Source organism: Aquila chrysaetos, chromosome 3, assembly GCF_900496995.4.
Source record: "Aquila chrysaetos chrysaetos chromosome 3, bAquChr1.4, whole genome shotgun sequence".
Lineage (NCBI taxonomy): Eukaryota > Metazoa > Chordata > Aves > Accipitriformes > Accipitridae > Aquila > Aquila chrysaetos.
Window position 1 is genome coordinate 21,706,408 of NC_044006.1, and position 25,340 is coordinate 21,731,747.

At 39.7% G+C, this 25,340-nt stretch overlaps 1 protein-coding gene across 1 annotated transcript in view; it reads right to left on the bottom strand.

Moving 5' to 3' along the window:
* SUSD5 (sushi domain containing 5) overlaps positions 1-25,340 on the bottom strand; it is a 43,725-nt gene continuing 18,385 nt past the window's right edge. Inside the window, exons 3-5 of the mRNA XM_030010295.1 lie at positions 21,961-22,079; positions 13,153-13,341; positions 1-3,496 (exon numbers count right to left, since the gene is read on the bottom strand). Of these exons, the coding sequence (XP_029866155.1) occupies positions 2,214-3,496; positions 13,153-13,341; positions 21,961-22,079 (1,591 nt within the window). The 3' untranslated portion in view covers positions 1-2,213. The remainder of the gene's footprint in view (positions 3,497-13,152; positions 13,342-21,960; positions 22,080-25,340) is intronic.

Consider the following 25,340-nt stretch of genomic DNA (forward strand, 5'->3'; position numbering starts at 1 on the left):
TTTTTTGTGATTTGATTTTTATTTAAATACCTCCAAAACATTATGTTAATGTACATTTTCTTCTGGTTCATGAATAACAAGTATTTCTAAGTATCAAATAAGATCCCTGTACAATTTGTTTGTAATAAGATTTTGAGTCTCATTTTCAGATGTTCAGAGCCAAGTAGTATTGACTTTTCATTTTGAAGGATGCTACACGGAACTGTAACACGTACTTGTACCTTTCAGTTAAACAAAATTTTTAATGGATGTTCCTGTGTTTATTTTTCAGCATATTTCCATGAGATTACAGACGGTATGTTTTAGTTGAGTTAACAGTCTCCATAAAGTTGCTTAGTGCGAAATCCATCGTGGTTTTTTTTTAAAAGATTACTGCGTAAAAAATAGTTTACAACAGAAATTCTAGGTTATTTCATAGTCTAGAATGCATTAAAAGCATAAAGTCATGCATATGTCAGAGAACACAATATTTACAAATCTGTACAGTTTCTGTCCTTTATTTACTGTGGCTTTTGCCAGGCAATTAGATTCAACTCTTACCACTCTGAGGTCAAATTCGCCAAGATAACATATAGCCATCATCTAACAATGCTTTGTTTTCCTTACCAGCACCGAGATTGATGGCTGTGCCTATGATGGGCCCAATTCTGCACTCCATTTCATAAAGTCTACCTTCCATGGAGTTAGAGATGGTTACTGCTGTCACTCAAGGCAGAACATAAAAACGGATGAACTCCACCCAGTCACCTTTTCTTACTCCAATATTTCGATGTGTTGAACTACTGGCGTATTTTGGCTAAGGCTGTACAATAGAGTGGCAAATGAATTTATTTCTGACCTGCAGATTATTCACAGTTGCCAGTCTTTCTCCTGTTCATTCAGAAAGGCAAGGAAGAGTATTTCGTACTAAACTCATCAGAACTATGCTAAGGGATTCTAGAAAACATCCTCCCCTCTCTCCCTGTTTATGTTCAGAACTGTTGGAAATGGAACATGCTGTTGGAAAAGCCTCTGTGTTTTTACACCAACACTCAGTCTAAGAGCCAAGTGTTTGCATTTTATCAACTGGATGCAATTTCTCTCTTTCCCAGGTATTCTTTATCTTTAAAACCACAATAAGCAGCATTCAAAATGGATACCCATCTCTCATAGCCAATGTCCACCCCAGACACCCCTCCAGCTGACGAGACACCAGAATGGTGAAAATCAGTCCTTCCACAGAGTTCATATGGCAGAAGTATTATACATGGCTTCAGTTGCCAGAGGTACTACTGGCTGTGAATTGAAATTCAGTATCTTGGTCAGTTGGTATCATGTTCAGAAAAGCAGCTGACTTTATATACGGTTCCCCTGGAAAGTGCTTCATCGCTCTTTGGCTCTGTAATAAGAGGCTACTCATCATAACACCTGGAATCAAAGGTGCTCTGACTCCTCTCCTGCAGATAGTCAAGGAAGAATGGCACTTACAGTATTCTCTGAATTCCAGGGAGACATTATTTCTATAAAAAGATTAGTATAAGAATGGCATTTCTTCACTAAGGCTAAAAGAACACCTTCCAGAAAAATAACATAATGATCCAACATTTGTGGCTTGTTAAATTCACAACATTGAAGAAAAGTACCTTAGTAATTAATCATTGCAATACTATCCATTAAAGTATGGTAGCAAATAGTTTTTCTTTTTAAGACACGTCAGGTAATAATTTGTTACAGTGGCTTATCCTGACCAGCCTGGGCAGGTTCTAAAAAAGGAACAAACACCAAATGTGTGGTTGCTCCAAAAACATTCTTCTCCCTTCCTTCCCTCCTTCTTTCCCTCTTCCACTGAGAATAGACCAAGAAGTCCTGACCAGCCCTGCCATTACATTATAACCAGGTAACACAGAAATTAATCAGTTAATTTATTATTAATAGGAGCAAAATGTAAAAGCGGAACAAATTGTAGATGTACTACCACGCACGCTGTGTCGTGCTGATGTCTCCGAAAGACCCTTGTGATAAAAACATATATATTCTTTAGCTCTGAAAGGTCAAATATGCTAAACTGTGATTTTGAAAGGATGAAATATTTTCTGTCTTCTATGTTCTTTTAGCATTCTTTTTTTCTTCTGCTTTCTGCACTGCTGGATTTTAGCATCCATGAATCATGTCATCCTTCTAGCATCAATATGTTTTTCTTCTGATTCCTAGCATCTTTGCCAAAAGACCCCTGGTTAGACTTTCTGCATTTCGATGTGCTGGTGGTGGTAGTGGTGGTAGCAATGATGTCTGGGTTGACACCTTCCATTCAGTTTATAGACAGAATTTTTCTGCTGCCGTTTTTTGAAAAACCACAGAGCCAGTACAGCTGCAGCCAGTAACAAGCAGAGAAGAATCACAATTACTGCTATGATAGCACCTTTACTGGACTTGGGACAATCCTCTCCCTCACATGGCTCAGAAGTGGGGACAGGCTTTTCTCCAAGGCCCTGGGTTAGATTTTCTTGCTCAGCTAATTCCTGGGATGACGTGTCAGTAATGATATCTGGAGCCGGTGCAGTGGTTGCTACTTGTGCTGGGTAGGCGGTTGTTTCTTTTGGTTCTGCATACAGAGTGTGATCAGAGGGGCTGACTATCACAGAGGTTTCTGACATAAACATTTTTAAGCTGGTTATGTCAAACAGTGTCGTCGTACCGGGCTCCTGAGTCACAGTTTCCAGAGATGTAGTTGGGTGGTCCCATGCAGCATCATCATAACCTCTGCTCACACTTAAGTGCTCCAGACCACTCACTGACGTAAGTGGTACCAGTGTCTTTTTGGCCCCTTCATCATCTATCCTCGTTGTTGCTGCCATGATCTGTGTTACACCTTCCTCTAGAGCTGGGCTACCATTGCCCAATTTTCTTACTTCAACGTGATTCGGTTGGTCAGTTGTGAGGACTATGTCATCTTCTGTTCCCATCGAACCATCAACTTTATCCCCCTCCTCTTCATCATCCTCTACCACTTCTTGTGTTACTGGATAGCCATCTAACCACGACTCGTCGGTAATGGCAACTGCATCTATCTCTGCCTTTGTATCATTAGTTGTAAGAATGGGTCCAATGGGGAAATCCTCACTGTCATAAAACATTTTGGCACCCAGTTCATGGTAGGCTGTCTTCACTCCAATGTGGTTATCACCTTCAGAAAACTGTGCTTTAGTGGAATCATCTGTCTCTTTCTCTGATTCAGGCTCACTGAAAGCCTCCGAAGGAAACCAAAACAAGTTTTTTTGGCTTAGGAGTGACACAGGGGACTCAGTTGGTGCCCTGCTTCCTTTTTCAGAAATGTCTGTGTCCTGAGTAACACCTTTGGTACTTCCAGTTCTTCCTTCCTCTGAACTTTTACTGAAGGAAAGCTGTTCTTTCTCCTGCTTGATTTCCTCTTTGCCATTGACATGTTCATTCTCAACAATAGGTATTGATCTGTCATCAGGAAAATTATCTTCATAGTCAATGTGTGCCTCGGTTTCATCTAGAAACATTACAAAAATCCACAAAAGCCAACATTTAATTTCTCCAGAAAAGCACTGGGCACATTTGTTATAAGCAGCCAAGAAGAAAGGTGCAATGAGGAGTGACTTTTAGAGAGTATTTTTCATTCAGTGTTACTGCTTATTTAAAAGGGGATGGTCCACCATAAGCTGATAGTCAATATCAAGTTTTTTAAAAAAATCAGGATAGGTGGCAATGCTAACCGCTAATATCTTATCTTTCCAGATTTAAAAATGTATATAAATAACTTAATGTCTGCAGTTAGAGGACTTTCTTCAGTTGCTTATTGTTTTCTCAAACCTTTGCTCTCCCTTACATGACTCTTTTTGCCAGACTTGAGGAAAAATTTTCATCATATTCAAGCAAGAAATGGATGTGGAGAGGAACATATAGCAAAAAGTAATCAATTACTAATTGGACTTAACCTCCCCCCCCCCAAACTAGAAGTTTTACAGCAACTTCAATCCTTTTGAGCCAGCTGATTTTAAAGTATTACATTCCAGTACCTTGTGTTCAATTTTTTGTCATTATATTACTTTTCTTCAATGACCTTGGTGTTGCAGTGATACGACACCTGGGGCCAGGTGAGCTGAATGATATTTCTCATTCCATGAGAGCTCTTCAGAGCTGCCCGAGGAAGACCCCACCACCAAAGCTGACACTGAGTTCTGCTCATCTTCATCTGAAGAAAGCAAGATGCACCCATGACTGCAAGGATAGAAAACTCTGTCTCCAACGCTTAAAGCCTAACACTTAGGTATCAAGATAATACCATCTGCAATCAACTCTGCGGCTTCCAATTTTAAGAAACTAAATGTTACCAAAAAGAAAAGAGAAAAAAACCAAACCCAAACTGGCAAAAAAATAACTGAGTGCAACAGAAGGGCGGATTCATCATAAAGTTTGAGTTTGATTTAGAAATGCTCCCCATGCCTCAACAGACCTGCCACTCATAGCAAAATAGGCTTGACTCAAAGCATGAAAGTAAATGTTTGAATTTGAATGAAATAATGCACTGTAATTTATATTTCTTCCACTCTTCTAAAACCTCAGCTCAATGAAAAATTTTCCAAACTAGACAGGGTGGTTGATTTTCAGCTCACACAATTTTTACTCCATAGAAAGTTGATGTAATTGCTGAGATTTATGCTGGCATTAAAAGTCCTAGAAAATAGTGCCTTGGGATATGGAAAATAAACCAAACCGAATCACGGTGAGATTTTTTCTTTTTAAGAGAGCATTTAGTCTTTCATGAAGACAGTGAAGCAATAGACCTGGCATGACACGGGAAACAAGAAATTAATAGGAGAAGCTGAATTACAAATCAATGCAATCATAAAGCCTTATCTTTTTTTGCCTCTTTACACTCAACCAACTTTGAATCACATTTTCATCTGGGGCCCACCTCAATTTCTGAATGAGTCACATTCTCCTCGGAGACTGCTTCCCAGACTTCTGGCAGAGCCATATTTGTTCTACTCTTAAGAAAGATTAGAAATATTGTCAAACCAGTCTGACCAAAAACACTTAATGGTGATACAGCTCACACCAGCTTACTTTTTGCCAGAACAGCTTAAGCCAGGTGCCAGAACAGAATGAGTATTAGCAAAAGGTATTTTTCTTGGAATAGCGTCCGGATCCACCAGAAACCAAAGCAGTTATGCTGAGGAAACCAAAATGTGCGACATAGCCTGTGGAGAGTTAATACCTCTGTGAAAGCTATCATGCTGGAGAACTGGATGTTCTCAGCAGGTCCTCTCATCTCACAGCAAGGGTGTAGGGTGAAACCTGTGCACGATACACCAGTGCCAACAACATCTCTCTCTCTCCCTCCTGGTCCTGGTGTCCTCATCTGCTTGTGTAATCCTCCAGATCCTCTCCGTCCTCTCCAAAGCAGGGAAAACTTCCGTTTGGTGTAAAGACGACTTAACAGACAGGGGAATCCAGTTCTCAGAGTGAAAAGCTTCCTCGTAGGACTGTCACTTTTCTAATTCATCCTAAAATAATTTCCAACAGTATTCCAGCCTTTTGTTAATGACTGGCGGGCTCCTCTGAATACCGAAGCATTTTAGCAATGTATTTATGAAGCTCTGTGTGGCACTGGCCATCGCTATGTAGTGCTTATAATAGCCATCAAATGCTAGTCTCACTTTGTCCCTTGTCTCACTTTCACTTAAGAATTTTTCTACCTGGCGCTCTCTTTGCATGGAAACGGTGCCTTGAGCCATTTTGTCCTCTTACCATCCAGACTCCTGCTAAAAGTTGACGTCTGCCATGCCTGCTTCACTGAAGTCCAGTGTCTCTCAGGACAGCCTATAGGTGTCTATTGGATTTATATGAACTGGGACATTGTAATGTGAGAACTCACCATTTACCAAATGTGATGGTCATTGTTTTCTTTTTTGAGATGAATCATCACACGAGTCTGCCTTCATCTGTGTGTCTCCTGTACCTCTATTTTTGCCACTCATTTACTTTTCAGACTACAGTAATCCAGCTGAGGATGAAACATTGATTTTTACATTTGCACGCACACATATGCATGAAGAAAAATTACATTCCTGTGCTTGTATTGTTTCCTCCAGACCTATTATTTAGTTAGCAATATGAATGGGCAGCTAGTATTCATCTTATTGACCAGTCCGGATCATTGGTGAATGCTTAACAAGTATAGTAATACGTTTTTATAGAATTTGAAGCTCTTCCCCTTTAGTGCCTCTCCTGCCACGTACTTTCAGCCCTTTAGAAGAAAGTCCGATGTAGGCACATCAGGAAAGAGCGTGTGCTTCTAGAAAAATAAGAGTCCTCAGTCTATCAGAACATATTAAGGGTTTGTTGAACCATCAATCAAGTCTCCATCAAACCTGCTGTCTTTGGGCCTGATCCTGCATGTATAGAAATGAATTGGTGCTTTCTTAATGCTGAGTTGAGGAAAGAAAAAGCCCATTATAGTCTAAAGAGAGCCTGAGCTCATTATGCACTGCTCGTCACTACATAAGGGACTCTTGTTCCTTCTGACAATCAGATTGTGGCCCAAGTTGTAAAGCTGCTATAATGTATTTTCATATGCAGTCTCCCATATTTGTACAGTTTATAGCAAAGACTACCAACATAACTAATGTTAGCTTATGGGATGCCAGAATGAAAGCAACTATTGAACTCTCTAACCATCAAAGGAAATACAGACCCCCTTACTCTGAAGCTTTGATTTATATGATCCTGAATCGACTTACACAGTAATAATACTCTATTCTTTCTTCTGGGCCTCAGACCTTCAAATGGGGCTTGGACTTAGTATTTAGTGAGTCTGTGTTACCATGACAATTTTTAAGTCAGCCGTGAGCTTGATTTTCCAGGAACAGATTGCACAACTTTTGCACTTCTTTTTGCTCACCTCCTCAGCACCTTCTTGAGCTTTCCAGCTCCCTGAATTTTATTCTCAGTACTGAAGAGCAACAACCAAAGTAGATTCAGCTCCACCTCTTATCCAAATAGTTGTAACCTTTATTTATATACTTTTTTAAAACAGCTAGCAACTGATTTAAAAGTGGTTGCATCTTCCTTCCTATCCAGGCAGGTCTGGTTTTAAGAAGAGCCAGCACTGAAATTAATTAGTCCAAGACCAAAATCTTTCTATATTTGGTCATTGTTACATCTTACCCCTACCCTCCTCTGGCAGACTTGAGGATCAGTGAGTTTTGATTCACTGTCTGAGGGTTTACTGAGGCTGAAATGAACATTTTACAGCAACAGATGCTGAAATGGCACACTACCAAAGATGTGAAGCTCAATTAAAATGTAAAATCCTTTTAATTTAGCCTTGTCCTTTCTGGGCAGCATCCAGTCCTAAAAAGCTTTCCTCTCCTTCAACTTTTGATTCTAATGTGAAGACAGTGACCAAACATAGAGACAGGCAAAACCAAAGAGTCTGGTTTTCCACACTCTAGGATCAGTTTAATTTTTCTTCTAGATAGCATATTGGCATCCGAGCTCTATTTTGAGTGTTGCTATTTTGGACAACCATAAAGTGCACTGCATATTTTGTGGATGTATTTTTGGAGTACAGGAAATTGAAACTTGATTCTATGTAGACCATCATCATAAACATTTCTACTGTATAAAAACATCTTTATTCTAAGAATCTCAGAGTAGTTACAGCAAACATTAAGAAGGCAGCATTTGTCTTTAGGGCTGGGAAGGAAAAGAGGATGTAGGCCGATTTGCCTAAGATCAGTCAGATTTGTGAACTACAGCATCTCAAAGAATTAACCATTTGACTTGGATCAGGCACACAAACATACTCCTCGCAAATCAACTGGAATACACTAGACAGAAATTGTGTTGCCTTTTGTCTTTTGCAACAGCTACAAGAAGGAAGATGATTTTTGTTCTAGCAGAAAGCCTGCTAATATAAATAAATAACCCGTCATAATTTTTTAAACTAATTCGATTTGGCAGAATCAGTTCATGCCAAATCAATACTTTACATTAATCTAATACAACTGCTCAGTGACAGACCTGAAAAGAGAACCAAAGTTTGTCATAACAATTGTTTTGACAGGCCATGGACATATTTTGTTGCTGATTTTGTTTGTCTGTCACAACTCTCCCTTTGCACTCTCAGAAGGAAAAATAAAAGCATTCCCAAATAAGATCAAAAGCCAGAGAGATTTTCTTTTAATCTCCCCATTAAAAAAAAAAGGAAAGAAAAAGAATTAAATGGTGCTGGCTAGTCATGCTTACAGACCACATGTATGTGAATTGATACTATTCTTGAAAACTCAGAAAGCAACATTTGAAGTAATGAGAATAGTTGAACCAGGCAAAAAGACAGAGCTGCAGATGAAGCTTTGAGAGGTGGTCAAAGTCAGCTGACTCCTCCTTACACTGAAATGAGAAGTATGGTCCTCAGTGTGGAAAAGTTAGACCAGCTCTGAACACAGTAGACAAGTATCCAAGTGTTGACACTGGAGAGATTCCTTGGATGTGCAGAAGATACGACCTCTCCTGCCACAAGCTGGTTGGAAAAACCCAAAGCAGGCAAGGGAAAAGGATAAATAAATTACATTCTTCTTAGCCAGTTTTAGGGCAGAGATGTGACGTGATTTCCCAGCCATCTAATCTGCCTTCTCTTTCAGAAAGCAAACTCTCGAAGATGCAGCCTAATGCAATGCAGCCCTGACGTCCCCCACTCCTCCGCCTCCCCCCAAAATGGTAGTATTAGTGCTTCTGATATTGAACCTATGGTTCATTTTGGGAAAAAAAACCCCCATCATTTGGCAATGGTCACTTCAGTCTCTGTGCCTGCAGGACAGCCACAGCATGTCATGTATACATCTGCTTTCAGACCTTGCTATAATGCCAAAATTCAGGTTGTATTTTGTGAAACAAATGTGTTCTCTCCACAGAAAGAGAAAAAATAATAAACTGCAAAACCCATGTATTTCCTTGTTCTCTGCTTAAAGTTGCTTTGTTGGGTTGAATATCCCTGTGTTTCCAGCTAGAACACAGCCTCTTTTCATGATTAGAAATTTCAGGAAACACTAACTATACAGAGCCACTTTTTTTCTTAAAAAGCATCTTGATTACAAATTACAGTCCATTACCGGGTGTGCACAATGCACATTAAAGCCATTTGTAATGTACTGTTTTCTTAATTTCCAACATACTTTACTGTATCCAGAATCCACTTAATATAACCCTGAAATGATTTTGTTCAGTTATGCCCATAGCCAAGTTTTGCCACATATTTTGGATTATATGTATATTGATGCATAATATATTTTTTCATTTCATTTCATTTATGAATTTGCCAACTCTGTGGTTGTACACTGACATCCTGTGTGCCAGAACGGACCCTATCTCTTCTAACTGGATCAAAACAGAGAGGAAAGATGATCATAAAGCTACTTCAAAGAACATTTAAGTGCTATATTTAGACACTGCTACGATGATAGTTCTTCGACCCCGTTTTTGCTCTGGGTGAGCAACTGGGAATGTAAAGCAGGCTCAATGCTTTTACACAAACAAGAGAAAAACCCAGTTATTGCTGTTTAGTCTGATATTCTGCTTGGACAGCTGGGCATTGTAATGTGGCAGTTACCAAGTACTACAGCAATACGCAGCTGTAACATCTGCAAATCTCAGAAAGCTTTATGAAGTTGGATAAACATTATCACTCTTTCATGGATGAGGTGGAGTAAGCAGCAGAGAGTATTATAGTGACTTGCCCCAGTCTCGGAGATGGTCCAAGATGTAGGAACTGGCCTTATAGCTTTTAATCCTCTGACTGGAGTTTTCTCCCCATGGTCCAGTTGTGTTGGTGTAAGAGCATCAGGACCACCTCACATTTCCAGTTGCTCACCCAGTGCAGATGCAGAACAAGGGAATCATATCATCTTACCAGTCTCTAAACACAGCACTTCAATGTTCACTGAAGTGGCTTCATGACCATCTTTCCTCTGACAACAGGGATATAAATTCTCCGTTAAGTCCCATCATTAACCTTCAGGATAGGGAAGTTACTCTCTTGCCTCAAAGCACTTAAAAATCAGTGTGTGCGCTGATTTCTGGAGTACTTAATTAATAATTTTTCTCCTCTCTCCTATGACCCCCAATATCTGTCAACTAAATCAGGCTTCTTTTAATTAAATTCCTTTTTTTTGTTCTTTTTCACTGAATTCCTACTTTTTTAAAAACAATGAACCCTAGTATCACACATTTCAGTCTTCCTGTAAAGCCTCCTTTCTTAAAGAATTGTGATCAGGAGGACTGAATATATAATTATTAATTGAACATGTATTGTACTTTCTATTGCAGGTCCTTAAAGTGTTTGAAAAACACTAATCAAAGGAAGCCCCTCAGCATGACATCTACATTTAAATAATTTTAAAAATCATAATGCACCATATTACATCTGTTCCCAAGTTCCAGTATTGGTGTTTGTGATTTTACAGCCACACTTTCCTATTTCTTTTAAAAATATTTTTCTCTCCCCTGCAGCTGTGTGAAAGGCTGAGGCAAAACAGGGGAAATAGCCTATTTATCCAGGGGAAACAGTGAAACACACACAACTTAAATGGCCTGATTCTTTCCCTTTCATACTTTGGTGTAATACAGTTTTATTTCTATGTATGTGTGATGAAATTAGCATTTTCACTAACCTCAGTGAAGGAAAAAGAAGTATCAATTTGGTGCGGATTATAGGAGATTCAGGCCCACTGGGTTATCAGATGTAGATACTCTTTTCTCCTTCTCTCCCTCCATGCTCCTCCTCCACTCCCTGTAGTATTTCACTTAATCATCTGAACTGCTGTTTGTAAGAACAGTTCTGGAAGCTGAAATAGTTCAGAAAGATGTTGGGATTTTTATTTTTTTTTTATCTCTATACCATTTGCGTGGTTTTGAGTGTCTCGTTCCCTGGTGCACAGACTTGACCCATTTCTACTAAGAACAAGTTTGACCTTTTCTCATGATTATCCTCTGCCTGGTGGTATATATTCATGAGTAAAAATAACTCCTTGCAAGCCCCTGGGCATGAAGGCATATATAGGTTCTGAAATGGATATGCAAACTCCAACCCATATAGACAGCTCAGCTACCCGACAGCTGCCCATTCCTTTGCTTCAAATTTATCTGTTTTGCCAGAAATATCATCTTAAAGGTGTGGTATCTCTCTGAAAAAAAATAGTAAGGTATTCTAATGACTGTTCTTAAATATTGGAAAAATCGTGAGCTTTATGCATTGAGCAGGGTAACGTGAGAAAGAGAATGAGAAAGCAGAATTCAGATTGCATCCAAATCTGAACTCATGACAATATTTAGCTTATGTTTAAACAAGGGTAAAGTTAAAAGTTTGCTGCAGAATTTAACTAACATATAAAGGTGGATTTTCTTGAAGGTTTAGATCTAGGAAATGTCATTATTATAATCAAATTATTATAATTTCCTAGAGCTTCTACATTTTGGTTTGGATTTTTTTTAATAGAAGCCTGAATCCTTGAGTCAATTTATTCGGTAAGAAAATCTACTTTCATTCCTTTTAATGGAGAAATATTTGGGTAGCTACTGTTCTGTTTGTAGACAAAAATCCTGAAAGCACGGTACAAGAGAAAAATTGTATGCCTTTTTACTGGGGCAAATTAAAAAATAATACACTTTTTTTTAACTTTTCCATCTCACTGCTTAGCTCTAACCCAAACTGTATTTCTGCCACTCTGTCACAGACTTCTTCCGTTGCACAGGCAGCTCTCCTAACTTACATAGGTCTTTAATTTTCCTAACCTATCAAACGGAAGCAGGATGTTTCACGTATGTAAAGCCAGAAGTTCAAAAGTGCTAAAGCAACTAGTAGGAAAGGGCTAGTAAAAGCTCAGATAAGCCAAACTAGCTTCTTACAAGCCAGGGGACAAAGCCTAGGGCTTAAAAGATGGACAGCTATTGTATTACCCATTTTGCATCCCAAATAAAAATCCAAGAACCGCTAAAGGATGGCCAGCTCAATTCAACCCAGAAAATATAAAGAAGCAGAGGGAGTTGCACATGGGTCTGCTGTGCCCTTGAGAGGTATTGACCCCTGTCTCCATGGGGCCACAGTACCACTGTGGCATCTCATCTTTTCTATAAGGAGGATGCTATCTCAGGGGCCTCGGTGTGTAGCATCACATGAAGACATAAGGCTGGTGACCGGGTGATAAAGCCATGGAGAGCCTCAGCATGTATATGGTAAGGAAAGATGTTATTTGCATGCAGGTCATGCTTAGTGCATGCCTACAGACACTGGCTTTTCTCTGTACTTGCTCTAGGTTCCCAGAAGTGAGAACAAACACCAAGTTTTCATTTCAGTAGCCTGCTCTGTAGCAATTCTGTGGCTTCGTGTAAAAATAAACATAGCAGAAGATATAAAAAACCTGCATTGTACACTCTATCTGGTAAACAATGTCTTTGGCTCACTAATGCTGCCTGGGCATGGCTTTTGAACTACTCTGAAAAAAATACCTCCGGTATTTCTTGTAACGTCCATAGTAATCCCTTTTTTTGAGTAAACAAAGTAAGTACATTGAAAAGTTACAAACCTCATCCAGTATCAGAATGAGCACATACAAGATTATGAACAGCTGACTTCCAGAACGGGACTGGTTCTGATATTAAATACGCAGGTGAAGGATCTTCTCAAAGGCTATTTTCCAGTAACTAAAAATTATGTTCAATACTAAAGAAAAAGGGTATTGGGGGAACAAGAAGGAAGACGGTGGACTGCAAGGCAGGAGCTGGATGGCAACCGTGGGATAAGACTCAGTGAATCCCTGAAATGGGGTTAGCAGATATGGAAAAAATAAATATGGCATTAAAAAATCCAATTTTTTATTTTGAATGGCTCCTGCTACCCAGAAACAAACTTTATGCTCGTGTAAGTATGAATAAGTTATCCTCCCCTGTGGTTTACCGGAGATGTGTACCAATGGGATTGTAAAAGCCCTGTTGGGCCAGCTGAGACGTTGATGCTCTAGTCACCAGGACCTTCACTGGGACTGCGCATGCCCAGGAGACACCCCTGTAAGCCTGAAACTGTCTCAGTTGGGCCCATGGGAGGCTGCAACATCCCAGAGGGATGCTCTGTGTGCTGGGTGAGCTTACCTTTGACACAGGCCTGAACCTGCCCGTACCACTCCCCGCAGCTGTCGCAGAGCAGCGTGAACGCTGTCTCCTTGTTGCCCATGACGTACCCTTGGGCACAAACGTACAGCAGCTCATCCCCCATTTCAAAGCCGGTGTGGCCGTGCAGAATCGTGTGGGGGAAGGATGGTGGGTCTCCGCAGGGCTTGTCTGGAAAGAAAAAAAGAAATGAGACTGTAGAGACCTTGCAGTAGTCTTTAAAGGCAGTGCTAAAAGAGTTACTCTGAGGACAAACGTCCACATGTCCACAGAACTCATACATCTCATCTGATTCCTGCCCTAATCCTCCTTCATAACTATTTTCAGCTGTAACTGGGAAGGTATATATTGGGCTATAACTGTGATGTGATAACTGTGATGTTATTCATGTGTAACAGTAATGCATCTAGAGGGGCTTTGTTTCCAACAAGTCAGCCCAGGCCATCAAGCTACAGCTGTCTTCTCTGCCTTCTTCTACAAAGGCTAACAAAGGCTTGGGTAGGTTGGGACTGGAAAGCAAAAGCTTGGATATAGTCATTTTTCTGAACTGCAGAAAACCTTGTGAAATTGTTTAAGACTGGCACTTTAATGTCTACTACACCGTAGCAAGCAGGCAGAGACTGAGCAATGATCCAGTCCATGTTCACAGAAAGAAAAGGTCCAGGTGGACACCAGTCATTTTTCAGACTCTCTCTAATATTCTAGTTGTTCTCAAAATCAAAAGTTTCTTCCCAGATACTCAATTTCCCCCTATTTTAGGTTAGAGACACCCTAAAATAAAGGGTGGCTTGTGCTCTTCAACTTAATAACACCCAGGGGGTAACATAGCTCTGGTCTCTGTGAGAATCTGAAGAGCTAAATTTATCAGGATATAAAGTCTAACAAGATGTATGATAATATTTCTGCTGGCAGCACTAAAAGCCAGGAAGCAAAAATTACTATAAACAATAACAAAACTGATTTGAATTTTTTGTTGCATGAAAGAAGTGCAGAGAGGAGGCAGACAGACAATCCCCAACATCAGTGTAAACTGAATTTTAACTCTCTTTTTCAGGTTTGAACAATCTTGCCTATTGTGAACAAGGTGGGTCAAAATCTTCTAGAGAACTTCTAGGCATTGCGGTTTCTCTTCTCTCAAAAGTCTTCCTCTCTGTCAGAAGTGCTCTTCAAGAGAGGTTTGCCATGTTCCCTCTTCCTCCAGATTTTTTACAGTCCCTTTTGGAATAGACATCTCTTTGTTACAGAAAAACAAAACAAACAAACAACCTATAATGCAAAAACATTATTTTACCAAGAAACCCAATGGACAAAGTGTGCAGTGTTGGTATACATCAACACTTCTATATTCTTTCTCAAATCTTGGATTTTTTCCAGTGGTTCTAGAGCCCTTATTGACTGTAGAAGAAAAACCAACCGTTCCACTTGCCAAAATAACTGAAGACTCAAAACCTGCTTTTGTCCTGATACAGAACAACCAAAAATGAAAAGGCTAATAGGTAATAGCTCAGGAGTTCTGGTAATTATATGGGATAAGGGAAACTTAGGGCCAGGTCTGTGCTCTAGTATTGATCTCTGCTGTTGAAACAGTTTGCCTTGGTACAAAAACCTAATTACTTAGTTGGCTAAGCAAAGATTATGTTCCTCGGAAAGACTTTTGTTTGGAAGCTGAAAAAGTGACCTCCAGGACTATGCTCTGAAACATACAGAAGGAGAAACATCTTCAGAGAGCACCCTTGCTACTTTGCTAGCATCTACTTTTAGGACAGCATCAGCACAAGATCTTACAAACAACATTTCCATTGACATCAGTTCATGTCCAGGGTTTTCAATGGGCAATAGTTTTGACAGAAAAGCTTTTTTCATTCTACTTTCTGCAAAAGCTCAGGCTTTCCTGCTTTTGCCCCAGGGACATTCTGCAAGACCCTTGTGAGTCCTGGCTGCAGCTTTTCCCATCATCTACCCACTTCTGATCCAGGCATAGGTAAATACATGTTTATTTAGAAATATGATGTATTTATGTTGCCAGTTGTTTACCTTGTAGTGAAATTAAAATCCTATGATAAACATCCATGCTCTGTGAAAGTTCTTTTGGATCAAGTTTTTAGAAATTGTCTGATAGACCTGGCTAACCACTTCTCAACCGGGTATGCTGAAAAACATCTGCCACTAATTTAAGGGACATTCTACTGAAGTCAAAGCTTTGAAGTCTATTCTCCGTACTGTACACATACATATATACTGCCTAACACCTTCAGAAGTTAGTGGGAGTTATGCACACACACAGTGACAGAAAAAACAAGCTCTTGAGGCTACACAAAGCTCAGTTTATGTACGGTCTTATGAAGGCTTGGCATCCAAGGAAGCGAGGAGAAGTTAGCAGCTAATGCCTTTCCTGTGAACTGGTTGGATGAATAGAGATTGATGTGGATGAAAGGAATAAAAAAATATTTTATTGCCTCATAGGAAAGCTACAGAGCCCTGCATTTCATGTACTTTATTTATGTAGCTACTTCCATCGGTACAAATGGGAGCTGTGTATCTGCTCTGAGGGAAGTATTGATCCCAAAGCTATATGGGACAATTATATGTCAGTGGGTATTCTTATCTACAAAGCCTTGCTTCTTAAGCCTGTAGCCAGAGGAAGCAGAAAAGTAACACTTACATTAGTTAAATACGGCAAACACATTCAAAAAGCACATTCTAACCTTCCAGGAAAGAAGAAAGCTAAAGGGAGCTTTACTGTAAAATTTGGCAACAGATGTGGTAACAGAGAGATCCTGAAATGAGATCCTGAAAGAGAGATCTGGCTGAAGTGTGAATAGGAAGAAAAGCAGAGATTTTAAAGACATTCATGGATGAACACTGTATGGGGAACTTTTGACTCTCTCATATGAGACTTTGTAAGGTCACGTCTTTGCTTCAGAGCATATTGAGTGACAGCACGGACAAACATAAGTGAAAGCTGATACCCTGCAAAGGCATACTCTAGTTCCTACATCCATTTTGCTGCCGTCCTCTCCTGTGTAAGATGTACAGGAATTTTCTGGGTTGCAGCATCTTACAGATCCTCGTCCTGCTGCAGTCTCAGTTGCTATGACAATTCCTGCTCAGCCTTTTGCCAAACCTGTTCTTTCTGGTACATATACAGAAGTGACACTGGCACAGCAGCTCATCACACTGAGCCACTTCTGGGGACAGGCTTCAGGTTTTTGTCTGCAGCCTTTGTACCAGGAGCTGGAAAAGCATGGGCTTGTTTGGAACAACAGCCTGTGCTCAGGGCTGGCATTCAGGCCATTTTCTTGCTGGAAGAGAGGAGGCAGATCTGGGCCACGAAGCGTGACAGAGGGAGTGTTGGCAGCAGCTTGTCATGTAGATGAACAGTAGTGCTCTTTGTTAAGGCGACCACAGGGGTTGCTGGGAGTGGTGACGCCAGTAGATGAGGACAGGGCTCCTCCAGTGCTGAACTCTCTGTCTGCAGCACTGCTTTTCCCCTCATCTATCCTCCCATAAACCAGCATATTTTCTTCATGCTTGCTAAAAAATGAGCCCAATGCATGCTTCCCAGTAGAAGAGCCTGATGTGCTTGATACTCGGGCGCCATCCAGCAGATTGCATGCTCTGCCTGCTTGTGTGCGAGGCCACATCTCAAACCTGGAAACTTGGAATCCGGTTCTGGACATCATGATCCTCCCTGAGTTTGCCACATATTGACAGTGAGGCCAAACACCTAACAGGGCTCCATACCTTGATGGCTGACCTCCAGTAAGCAAGGATGGACTGGGTTACACAGAGAGACAGCACAGCACAGATATAAGGCAATGCTGAAGTACACAGAAGATCCCCATGTCGGTGGTAATTTGGTAGACACTGCCTCCTGGAGTGAAAATCACCACCATGGTCAATAAAGAACTCAATATACATGGGTAGAAATCAGGATGGAGTCAACATCTGACAAATGAATGGGAATATGTGGCACAGCAAAGATAGGTGTTGAGCGTAGATACGTTAGGGCTAGAGATGACTCTGGTTACAGACTTCTTAGAGACTCAGTAACTATTTTTTACAAGGGACTGAAGACGCCTCTTGTTAATTGAGTTAGCACATTCAGTCGTGATTGGCTTTTAGGAATTATGGCCCCTCTGAAGAGTAACTTTAACTCCAAACCATGTGTGGAAAGGAGTTTGTGACAGGTGAGTTCTGGCAAAGAGTCGACACAAGTCACTTTAAGAACACAGCACCCCTCCTCCCCAACCCAGATTCCTCCAGAAGCATCTTCTTGATTTAAACTACAAGTGTCCCATCAGTTTGTATAGATTTTTTTGAGATGTTTTGATAAGATACTGTCTACAGAAAAAACAGCCTAAGATTGATGCAAAAAAACCCCATCAACATGAAAAAGATGCAGACTTCAGCTTCTACGCCACCTGGCAGAACTGGGAATCTACTGAAATTTGATTACCTACAATTGCTAATTTAACTGTGTACCATGCTCTGAAAACTGACATGAAACATCCCCTTTGACATAAAACATCCCCTGTTACAACCATCCAATTCAGCAGAGTTTTTCCAGAGAGACCGCTGGAATTTATAGGATGTCATCTTGCCATTAAGAAATTGGAAAATGCAACTCTTAACACTCAGCCCTATGAATGATGAGTGTGGATGTTTGTTTTACTTCTTGATTGCAGAGACACTGAAGTATATGGAATTTTTCTTTTTGGATAAAAATACTGAGTACAAATGGAGTACAAAGAACCAAAACTCAATCATAGCCGATATAAGTGATGCTTGTAAGCTACCAATGTTAGGATGCCAATACCTCTTTCATCAGATAGGGCTTGTAAGACTTTATTAGTTTAAATGACATCACCAGGTAGCTGGAAATTCACTGTCAGCTATATGCAAAGCTCTGGAAAAGAAAGCTGTAGCAATAAAAAAATGAAAAACTTCATATCCACAGCAAAGCATGACAAATACAAAGAAATGGTCCAAATACTACATAAAGCAAATTGCAGTTTGATTGCTCTTGTAAAGTACATTTAATATATTTGCTGTAAAGAACACACTAATTTCTGTTTTTCTTACTGCTGAAAAAGGCAAACTGAAATATGTACATAAGCCATCAAGCTTTGATGGGTATCTGGAGCCAGCAGTCATGTTTAACAAAGTTTGATTTGCATTTATGCTGTATGCTACTACAAGTTGCTGCCTGTTTAGTTTTTCTGTGGTGGCAGCAAATCAAAGCCATATGGAATAGAGATCTTACTTGTTGCCTGTAAATATCAGTGGGTCACCAAAAGAAAGAACCAATAAAACTTCGGAGCTATTAACAAAGAGATCTTTCCTTTGTTGCATTTAAAAAAAATACAAGATAGGGAACCAAGAGGATTATATATATATATATTGAATGGTATGTGGTCCTCCAAAAAAAAAAAAAGACTGGTAGGAAAAATTCCAGCTTTCTGTTTTTCTTGCTTTATGTCTTTTATTCTTTGGGGCATTTTCTTACGAGCTTTGATAGAGAATAAACACACACTCTGCAGGCCAGATCTGACTTACGTGTGATACTCCATGTTCAGAATAGGCAGAGTCTAATATATTTTTAGGTAATTTTTAGCACTCAGGGCTAAGAGAAAACTTTCTGATCTCAGCAGATCCTGAGCTGGTACAGAGTTTTCTTCCTCACTCTCACCGCTGCATAGAACATTTGTTTACAAGAAACTGAGAAGACACATTTTTCTGTACTGCAAAAACGGCAGCTATACTCACAGCATTCATAAAACATTACAGCTACATCTCTCCCTATCAAACATAACCCTTAGTACGAATTCCCTGTAAAACATAACTCCGTATCAAATATTGCTGTGATTCTTCTGTGTGTACAGAACAAAATTAATTTAAGAAGCGCAAAAAAAAAAAAAAAAAAAGGTCTCTCTCTCTTCAGGATTTTTATTTGTAAAAGCCTAATCCTGTAAGCACACCCAGAGCTCTTGCTAGCATCTGCCCGCTGCCCCGGCTGTTGAGGCATGCTGAGGTGTATGCTAAAGCAATTCGACTGAACTCATTCACATGCTAAATGTTAATTGAACAAAGATTAGTTATAAATCAAGGCCTAAGAAGGGAATTTTGTGATGGTTTGTACTAGAAGTTTCATGGTGGTTTGAGATGCCCTTTGCACAACCCTAAAATAGAGTTGTGAAGAGTTGCTATAATCAACTTAGTTTCTGAAGAAGAGAAGGCTGATGTGACCGTTCCCTCTGTCTGAGCCTTTGCCTGATCTCAGCCAAGTCTGACAAAGAGGGAAAGCTGCTGAGTGTCTGCTCATTTTGGTAAGATGAGTTTAAAAGAGGAAAGAGCCAAAGCCGGGCATCTTTTCCATTGGGATGGGCATAGGTCAGACTCAGCTTTTACAAGCGTTCCCACAAGCAGTGTTGGCCAGCCGATCGGCATGGCATACGGATGGACAAAGCAGTGTATTCATACCTCCAAGGCAGCCACAACACGTGCCGGCCCTGCCCAGCCAGCCATGCCCAGACCTGGCAAGGAGCTGAGTGTCCCGAAGGCGGGGAGATGATGGGTAGAGGGTGAGGTTAAGAAATACTGGAGAAAGAACCCAATGAATTTCATATGGGACTGCAGATTATTGGTTGGATGGATATGGAAGAAACAAAAGGGCTTGCGGTTATTGTGTATGGGGACATAGGTCTCAGTGTAAGAAACCTGGAATTTTGGGCAGGGCAAAACAACTTGCTTTTTGTCCTTGATTTCAATACACAGGTCCTAATACTAATGTATTACTGTATTATAGTTGAAATTGTATCAATTAAAAGCAGTGTCCACTTTTCTAAAAGAAAAAAAATACTCAGGAGGTTTCAAGTAAGAAACCATTCATCATAACTTAGACACGTAGATATTAGCCACGTGTACAAACCAGCAGAACAGATATGCTGTGTCTGAATCTGTGCTGCAGGGTTTGTTGTTGCTGCTTATTACTGGATACTTACTTCCCAAAACTGAAAGCGGCATCCCTGAGGTGTAGGATGTTCTTTCATCAGTCAACTGCTTTGTGCTGGCCTGTGTGTTATTGTGTGCTACACTTGCATGTTAAGGCTGTTTCCTTTCTGGACTTTGCTCTTTTTATACCAACTACAGGCTAGGCTTTGCCACACAACTTCGCTTAAGCCTTTCTATTCAAACATTGACTCTGCCTCCAACATTTTTTATATATTTAACGAAGAGGGGACCTTATTGTCATCCAGAAATGTTTCTCTGTGTAAGGACTGTTTGGTGAGTGCATTGGCATCATCATCCCATTCTGTCATCAGGAAACTCCCTGCCTTGTACAAAACATGTTCATCAATTGTCTCTTCTTTGCAAACGATCCAAATTTTCCCGAGTTTTAAGTATGCAGTTTCTGAGTCCTGTGTAGTACTCCTTTCCAACAAGCATTGTCAGACTATGTTCTTAGCTTCACCTTTACCGCGAGCAGTGACCAAATGCAAACGGCAAATGCAGTTCCTTCCCCGAAATCCAGCATCTACGTGTAAGCTCAGACACAGCAGGTGGAGAGAGACAGGGGAGCACAAGGGCACAATGGAACAATAGTGGCCAGAGCAATGATTTCAGCATCCCACAGCTGTCCCACCCACTGCAAGGTTTTTCTCGAGGGGGGGATGGTAACAAAAGAGAGATTTGAAGGAAGACAATGAGAGAGTTTTGCAGATGTTTACAGGGAGCTGCTCCTATATGTGAGGAGCAGCATGGAAGAAAGCACAAAGGTGCTTGTGTGACAACATTAGCAACCGGGTGACGGAGCTGGCATCGCTCATAGCAGCACGGAGCCTGGCGTTGATATCATGAGGGTTACTTGAGAGGATGGTAAAACTCTGTGATTTTTGAATGACTGGGCGCACATCAAATATGCATCACCTGTGCCACATTTCACTTCAACCATATTTTCATTCCCACTGCTGTCACTGACTGTTTATCAAAATGCCCCCCTGTGTTGTGAACTTATTGTTTCTCAGTAAATGCCATCTGCTTGCCCCTGCTTTTCTTGGAAACGAGATGCGAAACTTCACTGGGGACATCAACAATCTGTTTCAGGGGTTCCCAAACTTCTTTACGCAACCCTGCCTATCAGTAACAATTTACTTTGTGCCTTCAGAATCCATCTTTGCTTGTGGGTTCTGGCATTTGAATATCAAAAAGTTTAAGCATCAACTTAAATTGGAAATAATTTAGTTTTCAGAATCATCCATGATATATCAGAGTCCCTAGCGGGCTGGTCTACACTTGTTAACAAAAAAAGCCCCAACAAAACAAAACAAACAAAACTAAAATGGAGGCAATGAAGTTATTTGCATACAAATGTTGTATACTGATAGATATGCAACAGTGTGGTGTTTTGCATCTGGGAGTCAGCTTTCTGAGTTACATTCAGTTAACAGTGCTGAGAATGGGAGATGCTTCAGGCATCTCAGCTGTATTGGTGCCAGATATGTTCTTTTCCATAAATGATGTTCTGTGAACACCAAAATGGGTTCTTCCAGATTAGTAGTGCTGTTTGAACTTGCTAAACTGCAGCAAAGACAAAAGATAATGCAATTTATTTCCTGCAACCAATGTCTTTGCTAGTGCAGTTGGGTCACTTAGCGGGCGATTACTATAATGATTTATTCCTTAATATTCCGTCTTTGCCTCTCAGCAGTAGAAAAATTGAAGGCAAAACTTTTAATGTTGCAAGACAGCGATGACTGTGCATTATTTTAATAATATATCAGTGCTGACCTTCATCCTTTACACAAAAAGCATCATATTGGTCATTCACAAAGGGCTCGGTTTCAATTTTAACATCAATGGCTTTCACGCTCTGCTGTTTGCTGCCCGTCTTTCTGCATATAATTGTCCTAAAATAAAGAAGAAGAAAAAAATAATCAGAAATCTTCTGGAGTTGTACATGCAGATGAAATTTGGAGATCTTTTATCAGAGTGGACAGGCTTTAGCCTCAGCTTAACTGTTTAAGAGTTGGCACATAAGGCATTACTGTGAGATGATCTATGAAAAAAGCTGAGGGAGAATTAGAAGTAATTAAAAAAATGTTGGCTGTAGATCAGTTCAAGGCATAGGAAGCAATAAAGAATGTTTATCTTATTATATGCAGTAATACTTCTAAACTTCAGACCAAGTCCCAAAGTATTTAAGGCCACATTCTACTCTCACATTCCAGCAATACGGATTTCCACCAATGGCACCTGGGTAAAAATGAATAGAAAACTCAAGATTTGATCTGAAAGTTTATAAATCATTAGCATTTTGCATTAAAAGACCATTAAGGTTGCATATTTAACTGCTCAAAAGCTAACACAGGCAAGCTCAGAAAATTCATCTTGAGTTCTTGGAAGAAAAACTGCTCTCTTCTTTTTAACAGTAACTCCACACCTGTGTGTAACTCCATTTCTTCTGGTTTGGTACTCAGCAGTACCTAATCCACCCTGTTGCCCTTCATAGACCTGAACAAAGGTAATAAATCTGTGTTTGGTTTTACAACTCTGTAGATGCTGAACATGAGGGAAGAGATTACTAATTATCTCTTCTCTCAGCTGTACTGGCTGCTTAGAACTAACAAATAGAAGACAGTTTGTTGTGGAAAACACTGGTTTTACTGTTACTGAAGGTTACAAAGGCTGGGAAAGCGAATTCAGCCCAAATTTTTTGCAGCTGGATATTAATGGTGTGTGTTTTATTTTTTGTGGACAGCAGGTCTATAGAAGTGTTGCATGGTCAGCTAAAGTAATGCTTTCCACACAGGAATCCTTCCAGTGGAGGAAATTTATCATTTTGTATTATGCAATGCCATCAATTTTGCTGTCAGTCCCGCACTCAATTTGGAGAATAAAATAAATGTTGACTAACTGCCCATTCACTGAGTGTGGAAAAGATCCAGTGGAAACCCAATATTTGGTCATGCACTTAAATACTGTATTACAATTGATTTACACAAGTGGGCTGAGTTATGATTGTACAGACCATCTTCATTCTGGCCTGTGTTAGCTTTTGAGCAGTTAAATATGCAACTTTAATGTTCTTTTAATGTAAACGAACAAAAGCAACATGAAACAAGCCATATGGTGGTGGTCACGCATATGTACCAGAATGGTTCCTGCCACACTTATGCTCTGGAAAACGACATCATGTCATTCCCTACTGAAAGCCCCTTCATGATTTCACATCAAATATGTTTCTTTTGTAAGGAAAACAGCCCTTGATTTTTTGGGGGGTCACTTGAAGGACAATATTGTCCATACAATTTTAAAATCAAGTTCTCAGAATTTAATGCATTTAAAGTCCGAGTCCTCTAAGTCAGTAATCAGGCACCTAGTCAAAAGTCACTTGATATGCCAAATTGAATTCAGACCACTGGGAGAATCAGGCAATCAATTAGAAAATTTTTGTATGTATTCACGCATTGTTCCACTAGGTCTCACAAGGCCTAGGTGAATGAAACAGTTATGCCTCCCTTCAAAAAGTGACTTACCAACCTTAATCTTTCCAATAATTACTCACTCAGGTACCAGATCAGTTATGCCTTGCAACACTGAGTGGACAGATACTGACACATCTTTAAAAATTTGTGCTTTTTGTCTGTAATTGTGTACTTAAGACTTCAGACTCTCTTAAAAAAAAGACAGTTCTGAAGATTGTTGCTGTCATAAAATTCTGGTCTCTGAAAATCAGGCCACATTATTTTCTATGCTCTATCAAGGAATAAAATTCCTGATACTTGGAAGCCACTTTTGAAAATCTTATCTTGAATTTTCTGATTTCTAATTCTAATTTCTAGCCAATATATTTTGCTTCTGCCCAAAGCACTGTAATTTCTTTATAATTTCTTCAGTAGGCTAAAAAGTTGTCTGTGGGTGACAAAACCTTGGTATATTCAAGTCATCTCCAAAACAGGATACCTGGTTCACATGTAACATTGTGTATTTGAAGAGCAAGTTTTTCTTACTTTTTTTTTCAACTATGGTACAGTGAATTACAAGTTTGTAGTTAATAAAATATATTGATTAGTTAATTAATCTTAAGAGCATTTCTTAGCTGCAATGAGACCAAACTTACAAACGTGTATCTTGTATATATTTTTAACATTATACATAAAGAAAGGCTTTAAATGATACTAAGATTTTTTAAATGTGTTTCTCCCTAAACATTTTTTCCTACATCAAGTTTAAAAATTTCTCTTCCTGTCTATTTCTTTTTTGCCTACAACAGACTAGGCCCTGGTTAATCTTCTGTTTAGGACTTTAAATGGGATTTTTGTCATATTAAAATTGATCTGATTAAAATTGCAAACATTCTAAAGTAATTATGCTGAGATGAAAGAAATCATGTCTTGTACACATATGAAAAATAGAAGGAAAAAAAATCTATTTCATCTCTCCCATTCCTCCTTCTCTGTCAGTGGTTTCCTACCATGAGCTCAATCCTGCAAGCTTTAAACATCTTCAGTAAGCTGTTATTACCGCTGCTGAAAGGAGCTTCAAGAGTGCTCAGCATTTCTCAGTAGTGGGTCTAACGATCAGATCCACAATGCCTTTGGCATAGAAATAGTCTCCTTGCAGTCAGCAGGTCTCCAGGTATGATTAAAAATATACAATGATAGTCTCTTTTCTCTGAGTTTTTGAGGGTGGGTATATGTTTTCCTAAATCCTAAAATGCTAGGTTTTCATCTATAATTATAGATTAAATATATAGGTACACTTTTGTCTCGGTTCTAAAAGGCAGGTTTTGATGCTTTTAACTTTGTTACATTTTTCATTTGAGGACCGAAAAATGGCTATCAATTCAGAATTCAACATATTCTAAAATTCCTTCAGCAGCAGCATTGCCATGCTGAAATAAGAAACAAAAAATTGTAATATTTCCTACTCTTTCCAGCACCCCACTGAAAGGTTGTAGAAATGTGTCACCTAGTTTGTTTCTTTACTATTTTGAATCGTTGCACTGGGGCAAGCATCATGGTTGAGAGAATGCCATAAACTTTTTACTTTTTTTAGGGATACATCCACCTACCCAGCCATTTAGGAGAACGTAGTCATGCAGGGAACTTTAATTCTATTTATTGCTACTTTCATGTAATAATTGAACTTAAACAGACTTGCTCATT